Genomic DNA, 15466 nt, shown 5'->3' on the forward strand with positions numbered 1-15466 from the left:
AGAAAAAGAAACGTTTAAATATTCGGGAATAAATATAACCCGCACAATGATGGAGGTGCGGATTCATAATTTTGACACTTACCAAAAGTACCAAAAGAGGCTGGTGGGCTAGGGTTGCCACTACTGGGCGGCTAATATCACCAAATTATTGCACTGGAAATATGTTTATAAGAACAGCGAGGGTGAGGCTTGGGTAAAAATGGAACTGATGTCTAATCCACTTCCCCTCCTAACCTCATCCGTAGCTCGAAATCAAAAACAGAAAATAACAAATCCAGTTGTAGGAACATCTGTTAGAATATGGCTTCAATTCAGAAGGTGCTTCTGTTTGCAACAGGTTAGTAATTTTTTCATTGTTGCTTTTAACCCTTTTATTGCCATCCGTTTCAGATAAAGCATTCCAAATTTGGCACAATAATGGTTTGAAGTTTTTTTTACAATTTACTTTCAGGAGAAACTTTTAACACCTTTGATGTTCTGATGAGATATTACAATATACCAACCTCACATATGTTTAGATATCTGCAAATACGAAGTTTAGCAAAAACATCGTTTCCTTCATTCCCCTACCTACCTCCTAAAAATCAAGTGGATACCATTTTGGAAATGGATCCTTTTGGCAAAAGGCGATTCTCCGTCATATACAAACTGATGCAGAGCTTAAGGCCTGTTACTTGGGAAAAAACTAAAAATAATTGAGAAAAAGACGTTGGGGTGGATTGATCTGATGATGAGTGGAGATCTTGCTTGAATCATATACATACTTCCTCCCTTTGCATTCGCCGTGGTTTCATTCAGTTTAAAATTCTTCATCGTCTTCAATATACAAGAGGGAGGCTTTCAAAGTTTTTCCCAGAAGCCGATCCTGCCTGTTCCAGGTGTGGACATAATCCAGCAAATGAGGGTCACATGATGTGGTCTTGTCCGAACCTGGATAATTACTGGGGAAATATATTCAAAGTATTATCTCAGTGCGCAAAATTTAGTGCTTCATTTCCTCATTGGCATTTTTGGAGTTATGCCACCTCAATATGAAATTAGTAAATCTCAGGAAAATGCCATAGCGTTTGCTACGTTGCTTGCCTGTAGACTCATTCTATTCCACTGGAAGTCTGATAAGGCTCCTTCATACATACAGTGGTTAAAGGAGGAGCTTTTCTTTTTGCCACTGGAGTTCTCTCATCACAACAAAAATTCTCTGCGACTTGGAACCCATTTATTGACTATATAAAAACGTATTTTCCAGATGTGTGACGTACATTTTTTGTTTGTTTTGTTCTGTTTCTCTTTACATGAGCCTCGGGTGGGGAGGGAGGGGGGTTTCTTTCTTTCTTTTTTTTATGTATAATCGCAACGTTTTCATTTTGTATTGAGACCATGATTTGTGTAAAGCGATTAAATTTAAAATAAATCTAAAAAATAAATAAATAGTGGATTAAGACATAATGTACAGGATATATTTGCTTAAATTGCCAATAATAATATAAAACATTAACTTTGAATAGCTGGAAAATGTTCTTGTGCAGTCATGTAAAACTTATGCTACAGCACGGGCTTTTGACAGTTTTTCGACTTTTTTTTAATTCAAGGGGTTTAACAAAATAATTCGTATTGCAAAAGTCTAGATTTAATCCTAACAAATAATAAGGTATTTAAACTGTACCTGTCCACAAGGGTTGGATTTATTTCAAGAAGGAAGCAATTTTAAGATCGCAGAGAAGATTTAATAATGAAAGGAAGTGCTTGCAATGTTGAAAGCATGAACTGGTAAACACTCTGTGTCTCTATCTGTTCATCTGAATCTTGTTAGGGTGCCTAAGAGCTTTGAGTTTATTATATTATTGAACTTGATATTGAAATTGATTTTGATATTATTTATTATTTCTAGTCTTTGGTTTCTTTGTTAGAGTTCTGTCTTGTGGTTTGTGTCTCTGTGTTCTCTGGTTGCTCTGTCTCCCCTGTCAGCTGTATCCCTTTGTCAAATCCGCGTGTCTGTGTTATGTTTCCTGTTTTACTTTGAAAGTCCGTGTCTCATGTTAATGGGTCTGGTTTTGCTTCCTTTGTGTCGTCAGCCCTGATTTGTCCCAGCTGTGTTTCCCTCCTGTCTCTCGTTCCCTGATTGCTCCCCCTGTGTGTTCTCTTTGGTCTGTGTCGCGATCGCCCTTATCTACCCTCATTCGTGCTGTGTTCTGCCTGCCTGGGTTTATTCTTTGTATTTTGGAAGTTTGTTTACTTTGAGTTCAGCATTAAAGCTGTTTTTGTTTTTTTTTAAGTTCACGTCTGTCTGTCTGCACTTTGATAAGATAAGATAAGATAGAACTTTATTAATCCCTCGGGTGGGTTCCTCTGGGAAATTCGATTTCCAAAAAAGCACAGCACCGACAGAAGTTACAGAGTTATACACACACATATATATATAAATACAGAGACAATATAAATAAAATATACGAAGGGGATAAATAGAATAAATAGGAATAAAAATAAAAATACAAGTGAATTGCACATTTCAAGTATTGAGTCTATTGCACCGTTGACTATTTACAAAAGTATTGCACAAAAGGTATTGCACAGTGAGGTGAAGAGGCACTACAGCTTAGTTGTTCCCTCCTTTGTCCTCCTGTCTCCCCTCCCTCTCCCCTCCAGAGAGGAGTTAAACAGTCTGATGGTGTGTGGGACAAAGGAGTTTTTAAGTCTGTTAGTTCTTGTCTTTGGGAGAAGCAACCTGTCACTGAACAGACTCCTCTGGTTGTTAATGGCCGTGTGCAGAGGATGCCCAGCATTGTCCATAATGTCCATCAGTTTCTTTAATGTCCTTTTCTCTGCCACTGTCACCAGAGTGTCCAGCTTCATGCCGACCACAGAGCTAGCCCTCCTGATCAGTTTCTCCAGCCTTTGGGTCCTGTTCCTGCCTGCACACAGCCGTCACATAACAAATCTGAGCTTCTTCATCATTTCTTTTTCATCATGAGAGGTGTTAATTTGTCTGCATGCTGTAACGGGTCTCATGATCGCAATATGCTTCCTTCACAGCAATAATTGCTTGTGGAAGTTTGTGGTAGGTCTCCGTTGTAACATGAAAACCAAGCTGGAGAATGTCCAGATAAGAGCAAAAAAATCCCCCCAAAAACAAAAACTCGTTTTTTTGCCAAAAACTTGTTTTTGTGACTCAGAGTGTATTGACAGAATCAAATGTCAGCAAAGGTAAACATTTGCACTGAAACGTCTGTATTGAACCAGTTGTCGAAGTCATTAAAGAAGTAACAACAAAAAACCCTAAAAAAATAAAAATTGCCCTGATGACGGCAGTCAGGGAGGTTTCCTCTGGAGACCATGAATGATGATTAGATAGATTTAGATATTTTAGTTTTTATCAGTCACTCACTAAGACCAGTCTTTGATTTCAGGTGGGGCAGTTTGGTGTTCTGATCCATCTGCAGAACTTCCACTGGCTGAAGGATTTGTTTGTTAAATCAGGCTGTTTTTAAGGAGACTTTGTTGCAGTGTTTTGCGCCTTGTTTTTTTTTTATTTGTCTTAAATTATTGTCTTTAAAAAACTTCAAAAATCACTTCAACCTACTGATTTTACATTTTCCAAAAATGAAGCACTGCCTAGCTAACACAGATGTTAGTGTGATGATTTCGTTTAGCTTTGGTAGTGTTGATCAGAATCGGATCACTGATGGGGGATTTGTGTCAGCGTGCTGCGCTGGCGGGCGGCGTGGACACCCGGGTTTGTGACTGTGATAACTTGAGAAAGAGGTGACGCAGTTTCTTGAAATTCACACCACAGATACATGTACAAAAAATTTCAGATGAGTTTGAACTTTTCTGAAAATCTTGTGAACACAAGAAATGTAATCTAGGATGTTTAAGACGATAGCACAGGTGCATCTACGAGGAGGCAGAGGGCGGCACTGACCGCCGCCAGTATTTCTCATTTTTGTTCGTGTGCACAGCTGTTAGAGTGGCTAACAATGTTGTTGCACATATGTACTTATGTCTGAGTATTTGTTTGCTTTTGGTGACTGGAGAAGCATTTGGAGATTAGTATTTTCCTCAGACCACACTGAAGAGATAATCCTATTTGGTCTGGGAACACTCAGGAACTGCAAAACATATACAGGAGAAAATTAATGAATGTGTGAAGCAAACTATCAATAAACCCACCTAATGAGGTTATTAAAGGCATACTGCCATCCTTATCGAGATAAATGACAAACTGTTGAAAACCCCCTTTGCTCCATGGCAGTTTGTTTGGTTAGCATGGTTGCATACATCAGTGGGATCATGAATCAGGAGAGCAGAACTGAGAAGTTTTCCTTCAGGTCCTCAATTCAGTGAACAGTGAGGTTAAAAGTTGATGATGGACCAAAGTGCTGGACAGGACATGCTCACATCATATGACATCGTGGTAAAACAATGTTTATATGAGCATGCTAATATGCAGATATTTGTTTACCAGCACTAGACACAATGGACATACTTTGAACTGAAGATGAAAAAAGTCAAGGCATCATCAAAATCAGCCGCCCTCTGCGGCAAACAGTTGCACAACATTTCACAAAAATCCAGCCAACAGCTGCTGACGTCCTGTTTGTATGTTAGGCCGTTTTGATTCGATCTGCTGAAGATCATCCAGACAATTATCTGACAGGAAAAAACAATCGTAATGTTGATGCACACACTGAAATCACAGTTGGTCAAACATCTGTTGGTTTGTAGGGACAGGAAACAAACTGATGAAGAGTCACTGGCCCATGCAGTGAACTGTCTCCAGATGGTGAACTTCCCACATTTACTGCTTCTTTTTGTTTCTTATGAAGTTAGATAGTAAGTGCTAGTTGCTAGTAAACAATAAACAGGCATTGCTAGGATCGGTCAATGAAGACTGATGTGTAAAGAATGAATGAAATTTGGTCCGTTCCTGTATTCCACTACAGATTACAGATTACATGCCCCAAAATGTATTTTGTATCGTATTCTGTTACGTTACTCAATGAGAGTAACGTATTCTGAATACTTTGGATTACTTAATATATTATCATGCTTTTTACAACTGAATGTACTATTTAGTATTTAGTATTTATTTATTTATTGTCATTGTCAAGAACAATGAAATTGTGTTTGGGGCTTCCATACAACCCAAAAAAAAGAAGAAAATAATAAATACCCCTTAAAACCCAAGTGTACATATTTAACCCAGTGTGACTCCAATGCAATAAGACAATCCTTAGCAATAATGTTCGTAGAAATATTGCTGTGATTTATTACTATTACTGAAGGTTACCAACACCAACTAGATTTTTAAATCTTAATATAAATGAGTAACAGTAGGGTGGACATTAGGTAAGGCTGCTCCAACGGAGCTTATTGTTTCAGAGGAAAACACGAACACAGCGTACAGTCGAGTCTTAACAGCTTACTTACAGCTGGGCTCGTCAGTGGTTATTATTATATTTACATGCTTCATACATGCTATGCCTGTAACACTCTGCCTGTTGCCTTCATATTAAATCATTTTTTGAATAACACTTTTAAAAAATATTTCTTCACGTCATTATGCAGCCGTAAGTAGAGGTGACATGAGCCGCGAGATTGAGACACAGACATTAGAGCCTCTTGATGCGTGTTTGGGTTTCCCCCGGCGTGGAATCACCAAAAATAGAGACGGCATAGCCGAACATATGAAACAGGAAAATACGGCCGTGTAATCCATTTATTTCAGCAAAGTAACTGTAACAGAATACAGTTACTCATATTTTGCATTTTAAATACGTAACGCCAGTACGTGTATTCTGTTACTCCCCAACACTGTCCATTCCATACTGATCACAACAGATCACAAAGTTTATCGGTAAAGACTGGATCTGCATCCAGATCCAGGAGATTTTGGGCCCATCAGGGTCTTCAAGTGTTTTTCTGTTAGTCATTAATGAGGAGGTTCAAGTACTTATTAAAGAGGTACAGTCTGTGATACGTATGTTTAACACCTTATGGAAAAATGTTAAGCAACATGTTCAACTGGACTATCCTCCATTATCATCAAAGCACCAAATAAGGATATTCTCATGCTGTTGTGATCCACGTGTATATTCTTACAGACTCTACCCCGTCCTCAGCACCTTTATGCTGCGTTTCACTTTCATTTGTCATCAGTTGGTTTATACGCTGTCAGATCTAATGGATTTCTGGCCCATAGTTGTTTGGATATTTCGCCTGGCGTAAGGTGTTGAAACTAGAGACATGAAGGGTGTTTTTATTGCAGATACATTTCCTCAGCTTGCTGAAGCATTAAGTTTGTGTCCTGTCCTTGTCCCTGCATAATCCCCAACTCTAACTCTCACAGTAGGATAGAATAGAATAGAATAGACCTTTATTGCCATTGTACATGTACAATAAAGTTGTGGCTGCTCCACACTAACTGTGCAGATATAAAATGTATATAGTAAGATACAAACAAAGTGAAAGCAGATAACACAAGAACAATTCAATTTCAATTTTCAGTTTTATTTATACAGCTCCAAATCACAACAACAGACACCTCAAGGTGCTTTACATTGTAAGGTAGACCCTACGATAATACATACAGAGAAAAAGCCAACCAGCAGGTTGTAAGTAATTGGAAGTCGTGCAAAAGTAGTGGGCAAGAAGTCTGGTTTTTATTAAGTTGTGCTCCCAAATGTTGGCAATCAGGGAAAAATGAAAATACTTTGAAATGAAACACATGACAAAAATTTCACACTCACTTCTGGCATGTTCAGGTCAGGTGCTGTAAATGTTGTGTGGTTCAGATGTGGTCCATGCTGACATTTGGTGCGTGTACAGCAGACCAGTGGTAAGTTAAGGACACTGGAACTCGTCCTGAGTGAAAGTCATGTTAATGTGGCTCAAAGGAAACTCCAGTCATGGGTCACATCTGGGCCGAACATTTATTGCTGTTTGGGTAAAAATACCATTAAAATGCACAATCTGGAATACCAAGCTTAAATATTTTTATTAGTGTGAATTCCGATTTTTACTAAAAACACAGTAACTTAGTAAAAAGTACGTATATCTACTTATAAGCACTGCTGAAAAGATGAGTTAATTTAAATCAAAAGGTAAAATGTTGTTTGTTTTTTATGCCAAACTATCAAAAACTTTACAAACCACTCAGTTAATTTATGGATCTTTTTTAAGTAAAGATAAGCTATTTCTATAAATTTGCTCCATTTAAACTGAAGATTGTCACTAATTTGGGGCTTTACCTGCAGGTATTTCCTTCTAACCTTGTCTTTGTAGCACATTTGGTCAAGAACAGAACCTTAACCTTTTCTCCATCAGTGGGTTTGTTTGCAGACAAAAACATCAGCTGTGAATCAGCCTTAAACACAGAAACAGAGCTGAAGCAGAACTGGACCATCTCCATGTGTTCCTCGAAACGACACCCAATCCCGTTTTCTTCTGTTGCACAGATCCAGAGCTTCACGTCCACATTTCCATTTTAGTACAGACGATGTGAACACTCTGACCCCCCTCGCTGTGTCTCTACAGTCATATTGCAGTAATGTATTATTTCCTGTTAAGTGAAGGTCGTTAAACCAAAAACGGAGTCTCGTGTGTCTCCTTTTTTGTGCAAAGCATGTGTGTTGTCCTTGTTATCGAGTGTTCAGAGTGGGTGAAGGTTTAGCATCTGAGTTTTTATTTTACTTTATTTTATCCGTAAAGGTTTCTTTATTGCGCCATCTTTAAATGAACATCACGTAAAAAGCAGACTATTAGGTCTGGATTTTGTTGTTATGTAGATTTTAATTTACTGAATTTGAATCGAACAGTTTCTCTACAGTCTGTGAAACAAAAGAAGTCATTTCTATTTTCCCTCTTATACAGACTGTAGGTCTGTAATAAAGTGTAATCTTTTTATTACATAAAGCCAATAATCTGCGAGGTGTCAGGCAGAAAGCGACAGCATGTTGTGGTTGCGAGGTGATTTTCTCAGTGAGCGTCACTCTGCAGCCAACAGTGAGGTCTGTGCTGTTTATCTGCTGCTGTCTGGCTGAGAGTTCACATGAATCATCAGCACTGCCAGCCACGATGTCTGACCTGATAACAACTTTGGAGAACATGAAATATTTATTCTCCCCCTCAGACACCATTTTATTATTCCTACAGAAATGATTCATGGGCCACTATTATTGTTATTATTAGAGAGGGTGAAGGGCTCCAAGTAAAGCTGCTGCCCTCGACATTAAGAGGAAGCAGCTGAGCGAGTTCAGGCATCCAACCAGGATTCCTCCCTTATCCCGAGAACACATCAGGACTTCCATAGAAGAGCATGAGAGGGTGGCTGAGGTGACAGAGGGTCAGGCACAAGCTGAGACTACTGCCCCTGTGACCCAGGCTGGGATAGGAGAGTAGATGGATTATCATTCTCATCAGATATTTACAGTGTGATCTTGTTGCAGAGTAAAAACACATTCAGGAAAGAAATATGGTGTGTGAAAGGTGAATATGCACAGTTTGTGAATGTATTTTATGCTCGTGAAAAAATACATTTGAAACTTGAGTTGCTTTTTACACTGTAAAAACTAATGGTAAGACCACACACCTTTGGAGTGGGAGTTGCAAGTTTGATTCAGAGTATCCAGTAAGGGTCCTGACCAGACCGCCCATGCTAAAAAAAAACCCCAAACCAAGCCCTGGAATGACGGCCACGTCTGCAGCTCGGACACAAGCACATCACTCATGTTGTACTATATAGAATTGTGTATGTGACAAATAAAGCTTGTTTGTTGTTGTTTGTAAGTACGACTCAATAATTTCATCCTTTGTTGTTTGTTCCAGTTTTTATTATGTGAAAAATCTATTGGACAGACTCATAAACAGAGTCATCGTTTGCCTTCAGCACTGCTGTCACCATCATTAACTGTAAACAGGATATTAGAGCAGTTATCAACCTGCTGCTGCTCTGGAGACCCTCGCTGATTAAACGCTGAGGTGATTACTGGGTTAATTGAACTGGGAAATGTGGTTTGCATGTGTGTGTTATGGTATGTAGCGTTGAGCATTTCTGTAGAAAGGATCCAGCAGCAGATCAATGCAGAGAAAAGCAACAGAGAAATTACATAAGACTTGACAACACTTAAAGTTTCATGTGCAAAATATTCTAAAGATGTGCACCACAGCGTGAAGAGTGAACGATTATACACCTTGACTTCTTGATCCTTTTTACGTCATCATCGTTTATTTATATAGCACTTTAAAAAACACACCTGGTAGACCAAGTGTTGAACAATACATCTATAAATAGTAATAATATAAGAACTGAACAAAGCAATTAAATCAATAAAGAGTTAAAAGCCAGAGAATAAAAATAGGTTTTTAATCTCGACTTAAAAACCGGCACTGATGTAGTCTGTCTAATATGAAGAGGAAGATTGTTGCAAAGCAACGGGGCCACAGCAGAGAACGCCCGGTCTAATCTGAGTCTCAGCCGTGACTTAGGGACTGAAAGCAGCAGTTGCTCAGCTGACTGGAGGGAACGAGTTGGAACGTAAGGCTTCAACAAATCGGACAAATAAACAGGTGCCAAAGCATTTAAAGATTTAAAAACCAATAAAAGAACTTTAAAATGGATCCTAAATTTGATTCAAAGCCAATGTTGAAAGGCCAAAACCGGAGTGATGCGGTCGAATTTCATTTTTGCACTAATTGTAAGCGTGACAAAGTGCCCAGCCCCTATTAAAAGGGAATTGCAGTAATCCAGGAGTGAAGTAATAAAAGCATGAATTACAGCTTCTAAGTTACGTTTGGAGAGAAAGTGCTTGATCTTCGATAGACATCTGAGGTGGTAGAATGCTGATTTTACCGCCCCATTCACGTGGCCATCAAGAATCAATTTTTACTCCAAGATTTGTGATTGAATTCTTCAAATGAGAGATCAAACAGTGAAATCAACATCTGGAGGGTCAGGAAATGGATTTGGGCCAAATTGGACTCTCCACCATTTGACCTTAGAACTGAAGAAGCTTCTCGGATGAGAGGTGAAACGTCTTCAAGCAACTTAAAGAAGTCCAGACGCTTTTCTTTGCAAGCTCCTTTGACTACGATGACCTGGATGACTGAGAACCTTCACAGACATTTGGGCCAAATAAAATCACTTCCGTTTTTCTTTTCTGTTTACATCAGCACAGGATTCACTTCAGCTGATTAGAATGTGGTCACATCGTTCCTAAAGCATGGACAGGCAGACCTTTAACTAACAAATTGACATGATGCGCCGTCTTTTTAATAAATCCAGGAAAGCAGTTTCTTCTCCTTTAAACAAAAATATCAAATACATTTATCGCCATCATTTAAAAAGCGTATATACTTGTGTTCTGGGGGCCTCTGGATGTCTGGAGTCTTGATCTCCTCCATACCTGCTTCATGCCCTGGAGGACGGGGCTGTGGCCCCCCCACACCCTCTAGCAGATCATTACATGAAGGAACCTTTTAAAAACAAGCGCGTCCATGCTCACAGGTGTACACACGGGTGATCACACCCACAAACTACACCCTTTTTGGCTCCTACCTCAAAGCACACTGTGTTCTGTTGATCTTATGTGCTGCACAATAATGTGTAATATTTAGTATTTACTGTCATATTCCCATATATCATTGTGATGTTGTTTATTCTATTACTCTTGTTCTCTTCTGCTTGCTTTCTTTTTTCTTTCTCAGCAAGTGATCCAGGTGATTGATATATGCATTTTTTTTCTCTGCCCGTTCTGTTGGTTTTTGTCTTTTGCCCTTCTCCCCCGTCCCTCTTCTCAGCTGTTTCTCTTTCCCTCTTTCTTTCTCCCCTTCTTTCCCCCAGTCAAGTCTGTCCCGTATTCAGTAAGTGAAAATAAAATAAACAATAAAAGGTGAATCAAATGGACCATTACGGCAAGGCTGGGATGGTCAGTTTGGTAAAGTAAATCCGTTGGGCATCTTTCTTTGACTTTAGACAATAATTCTGATGCAAAAGAGCCAAACGGGACAGGCCAAAAAAAAAAAAAAAAAAAGTGTACATACGCTTCACACTCCATTAGCCTGAAGTATTTGGTCCTTGAAAGTGATCACATTTAACCAGTACCAGGTACCAGTAGTTTTTATGGAGGAACTTGCCTGCAAACATTCAGCAGCTGTGAAAAGTGAAAGAGAGAACATCTGTCTTCAGAGTAAAAGTGTGTCTCATGTTCTGAAACATGTTGGCTGCAAAGGTGAGGCACAACTTTTACTCTGAGGGCAAATGTTCTGTGTTTATATCTGATGTCACACTATAGCTTTTGCTAGCACCTAGCTAATAATTAGGCACATCTCAGCATCTTCCATGCAAACTATGGATAATTGCATTGACCTGCTAGAACCAATGCTATTGCAAGGAAGGTTTTGGTGCAGCACCCTCTTTGTGACCAGTTTCACTGAGCGACTGCCACAGCAGGTAGAGGTGGGTTGCAAAGCAGCCTGTAAATGCACAACAGTTGTGCATCAGTTGATCTGTTGCGATTGCAGGTAATGACTTTGAGGTCTGCCTGACCCGGCACTATGCTTGTCATCTGTTTTCTGATCCTCAGTTTGCCGGGCTGCTCATGGGCGCTTCGCTCAGAAACTGATGAAAGACTTATTTACCAACTACACCAATGCTCTGCGGCCGGTGGAGGACACCGACTACATCATCAATGTCACATTACAGGTCACTCTCTCCCAGATCATTGACATGGTAATCAAACCCTGAATGCCTATCCAGCTCTTTATGCTGTATCTAGTCAGGCAGGTACTGGTGTGACCTTGCCGTTTTCATGGATTTTCACCAGGATGAGCGGAACCAGATCCTGACTACCTACCTGTGGGTCCGCCAGGTATGGATGGATGCCTTTCTCACATGGAAGAAGGAGGACTATGATGGCCTTGACACCATCCGCATACCCAGCAGCTACGTTTGGAGACCCGATATTGTTCTGTATAACAGGTAGGTGTATCATCCTGCTGGCTGATCTTCAGGATATTTATTGATGTTTTCAAACTCCTTCCTTGTTTCTATCATAGTGCAGATGATGAGTTTTCCAGCTCCATGGAGACCAATGTTGTTCTTCGTAACGATGGCCAAGTCATGTGGGACCAGCCAGCCATCACCAAAAGCTCCTGCTCTGTTGATGTGGCCTTCTTCCCCTTCGATTTGCAGCAGTGTAACCTAACCTTTGGCTCCTGGACTCACAACGGAAACCAGATGGATTTGTTCAATGCCCTGGACAGCGCCGACTTGAAAGACTTTGTCCCCAATGTGGAGTGGGAGGTCAGTAATGGTGTCATGTGTTTAGCACATCCTTAATGAATGTTTTGACGAACCCAAAATTTTCTCTAACCAGGTTCTGGGAATGCCAGCCAAGAAAAATGTCATCTTGTATGGCTGCTGCTCAGAGCCATACCCAGACATTACCTTTTCCCTCCACCTGAAGAGGCGGGCCTCCTTCTACATCTTCAACCTCCTCATTCCCTGCATGATGATCTCCTTTCTGGCTCCGCTGGGCTTTTACCTGCCAGCGGATTCAGGTGAAAAGGTTTCTCTGGGTGTCACAGTGCTGCTGGCCCTCACCGTGTTTCAGCTGCTCGTAGCTGAGAGCATGCCACCCTCTGAGAGCGTCCCGCTGATAGGTGAGAACAGCCTCTGACTTTTATTTACATCTATGTATTTAAAAAAAACATTCATGATGAATCAGAATTATTGTAATGTTTATATTCATCATCCCTCCTGCAAATGTTACATGGCTACACTGTATCTGACAAGTTACTAATATTTGAGGGTGCCTTAGGATACCTCAGACAGACACATTTCAGCCTTAGGGATGTCCCTAGAGTGTATCCTCGGAGTAATCCAAAGAGATTTTCCTGTTATGCCAATGTGTTAGGCAAGCAGAGCTTCCCTGCAGAAAGAGTGCAGAGGCTAAGCCTATGTTTGAAGCCACTGAGGTGTTTGATGGGCGGGGTTGACATGATGTCACTAATATGACTGAAAACTTGTGGTATGGAGAAACTCCAATAGCTCCAGCGTTGTTTAGATTAAGCATTTATTGCTCATCATTGCTTGAACTTGCTGTTCCACAGTTCATCTTAATATCCAAAATAAATCCCAGCAGTCACAAACTGTTTGGTCCCTTCAACCAATTAAACCTGACCCTAATTAAATGTTCCTACCTTAAATCCAATCATTTACAAACACAAAAAGTGAAAACTAGTCCCACACATAAGATAATACACAAAACATGAAAATGGCTCCTACAATGAGGTTCAGGTTAAAGGGAAGACTAAATGGGATTTAGGAGTCACCAAAGAGTCAATCAACAGGAAACGGAAAATCACTCTGAGGTCTCCGAATGGTTACTGGACATCTCTCTGAGGGATGTTCTTGCTTACCGTCGCGCTGATCTCTGTCTAAAATCGAAGCTGGAGAAGGTGGAGCTGTTTTTAGATTACGTGAAAGATGTAATCTTTTGTATTAAATCTATTAGCAGAAAATACTGGTGATTGCCCAACAACACCTGATGCTGACCAGTTTATAAAGTCTAATTTACACTATTGTGTTCATTGATTGTTTACAGTCAGACATGACCTTCACTGACTTCAGAAGTCTTTTGTAGATGCCTTTAAAGTATGTAATTTGGATAAAAGTAGCACATCTCAGTGATTGCTGGGGCACAGTTGTTGTCGATGGATTTGAGGACCTTTCAAAACCTCCAGCTTGCAGCTCTCATTGAGTCACTGAGCCTTGGCATCAATGACAAGAGGACCACTGACAAAGAGGATTCAGATACAGACCCAATCAAAATGATAGGTGGAGCTTGGATGGAGGTGGGTTGCAAAGCAGCTTGGATCTTACTCTAACTGTGATTTTCAGCTTTCAATTTTCAGAGACTTCAATGCAGCAATGCAGCAACTACCCAAGTGCCTCTGCAGTAAATAAAGAAGTATAAGAGGAATGTTTGCTCGTCTGCCGCTGTCTGTAGTCACACCCACTTTAGACTTCACAGGGTTAATCAGAGTGTCCTATATTCACCAGCTGTATGCTTTTACTGCAACTAAGACTAAAGCTTGATTTGGAGTTATAGGGACAGCAAATAAGGGTCACCAACCTCTACCTGACTTTTCGGTGTCTTATTTCTATAGGAAAGTACTACATTGCCACCATGACCATGGTCACTGCATCAACAGCACTCACCATCTTCATCATGAACATCCACCACTGTGGCGGGGAGGCTCGTCCCGTGCCTGAATGGGCCGAGCGCTTCATCCTCAAGTACCTCGCCCGCATCTGCTTCGTGTACGAGGTGGGTGAGAACTGCCTCGGTGGCGCCAGGAAAGAACCTTTATCACAGGAGGGGTCTGACAGCCCATCAGCCAATGGCGGCAGCACCAAAGGAGCAAATTGGGATGTCAATGGGAAGGCGTGGGGAGGAAAGGTGGAGGTGGAGCCTCTGAAGATGGGGCAGGAAGTAACCAACCAGACAGACTGGAAAGAGGATCTGTTTGTGACCATTGACCACTCACAGGAGAAAGGAGCTGCTGTAGTGCGAGGGGAGGAATCAAACTGCGGTGAGCACGAAGAGGAAAAGAAAGGCGTAGGTGTTGAGGGAGGAGGTGGAGATGGGGGGAACAGGAGGGAGATCTTGGTGAAGTGTTTATGCCAACACCAGGAACTGGGCAAGAATGTTGAGTACATTGCCAACTCCTACCAGGACCAGCGAGCAGCACAGCTGCGCATCGGCGAGTGGAGGAAGGTCGCCAAGGTCATGGATCGCTTCTTCATGTGGCTCTTCTTCATCATGGCCTTCTTCATGAGCATCCTCATCCTGGGAAAGTCCGTCTGATGGAGCTCAGCCTAAGAATTCACGAGATGATAAAATTGTTTGTTTAACGATTAAATCATTTTTTCTTCCTTTTTTTCTGACACACGTAAACAGCTAAAAAATAACTGAATGATGGTTTTAAGGGTCAGTTTACTGTTTTGTAAGCTGGTACCTGGTAGCTTTCCTCAAAATCATTTCCACCAGAATTTAAAATGCTTATCTTTGGATTTGAAAGAGACTCTGAAGGCTGATGAAAGTAAAATGATTGGGAAAAAAATAGTTTCTAATTATTTACAAAGATCCTAACAAATGCTGGAGAAGCTAAACACCTCTCTGTTGGACACAGCATGAAGGGAGAATCAAGGGTGGGTTGCAAAGTGGTTTGCATGATGCAGCAACTGAAATTTACCAGTTAGATGTGTAGATGGGTGTCTGCAGAGCCGTTAGTTGAGAAGGATGAATGAAATGAAATGAGTAGAGCTCTAAGCGTTAATCTCAGCGTTAAAATTACATTAACACCATGACCACATTAACGTGGCAAGTATGGTTAGCAAATTATCACGGATCGCCCCGTGCGTGGGGCTGGATAGCGCTAACGCATTAACGAGCTAACCGCGCTA

The 15466-nt window shown here is 40.7% G+C and overlaps 1 protein-coding gene across 1 annotated transcript; it reads left to right on the top strand.

The window, feature by feature from the left end:
- Positions 1-300: 300 nt before the first annotated feature.
- LOC146661303 (neuronal acetylcholine receptor subunit alpha-10-like) lies at positions 301-14867 on the top strand. The gene is made up of 8 exons (XM_085419747.1): positions 301-337; positions 7678-7720; positions 7754-7761; positions 11580-11725; positions 11820-11974; positions 12052-12298; positions 12372-12657; positions 14167-14867. Exons 1-8 carry the CDS (start codon positions 301-303, stop codon positions 14865-14867), a joined length of 1623 nt encoding a protein of 540 aa, XP_085275873.1.
- The last annotated feature ends 599 nt before the right edge of the window (positions 14868-15466 follow it).

The sequence above is a fragment of the Rhamphochromis longiceps genome, linkage group LG10 (genome assembly GCF_057381845.1).
Source record: "Rhamphochromis longiceps isolate RC_006_pf linkage group LG10, R_longiceps_female_GT1.1, whole genome shotgun sequence".
Classification (NCBI taxonomy): domain Eukaryota; kingdom Metazoa; phylum Chordata; class Actinopteri; order Cichliformes; family Cichlidae; genus Rhamphochromis; species Rhamphochromis longiceps.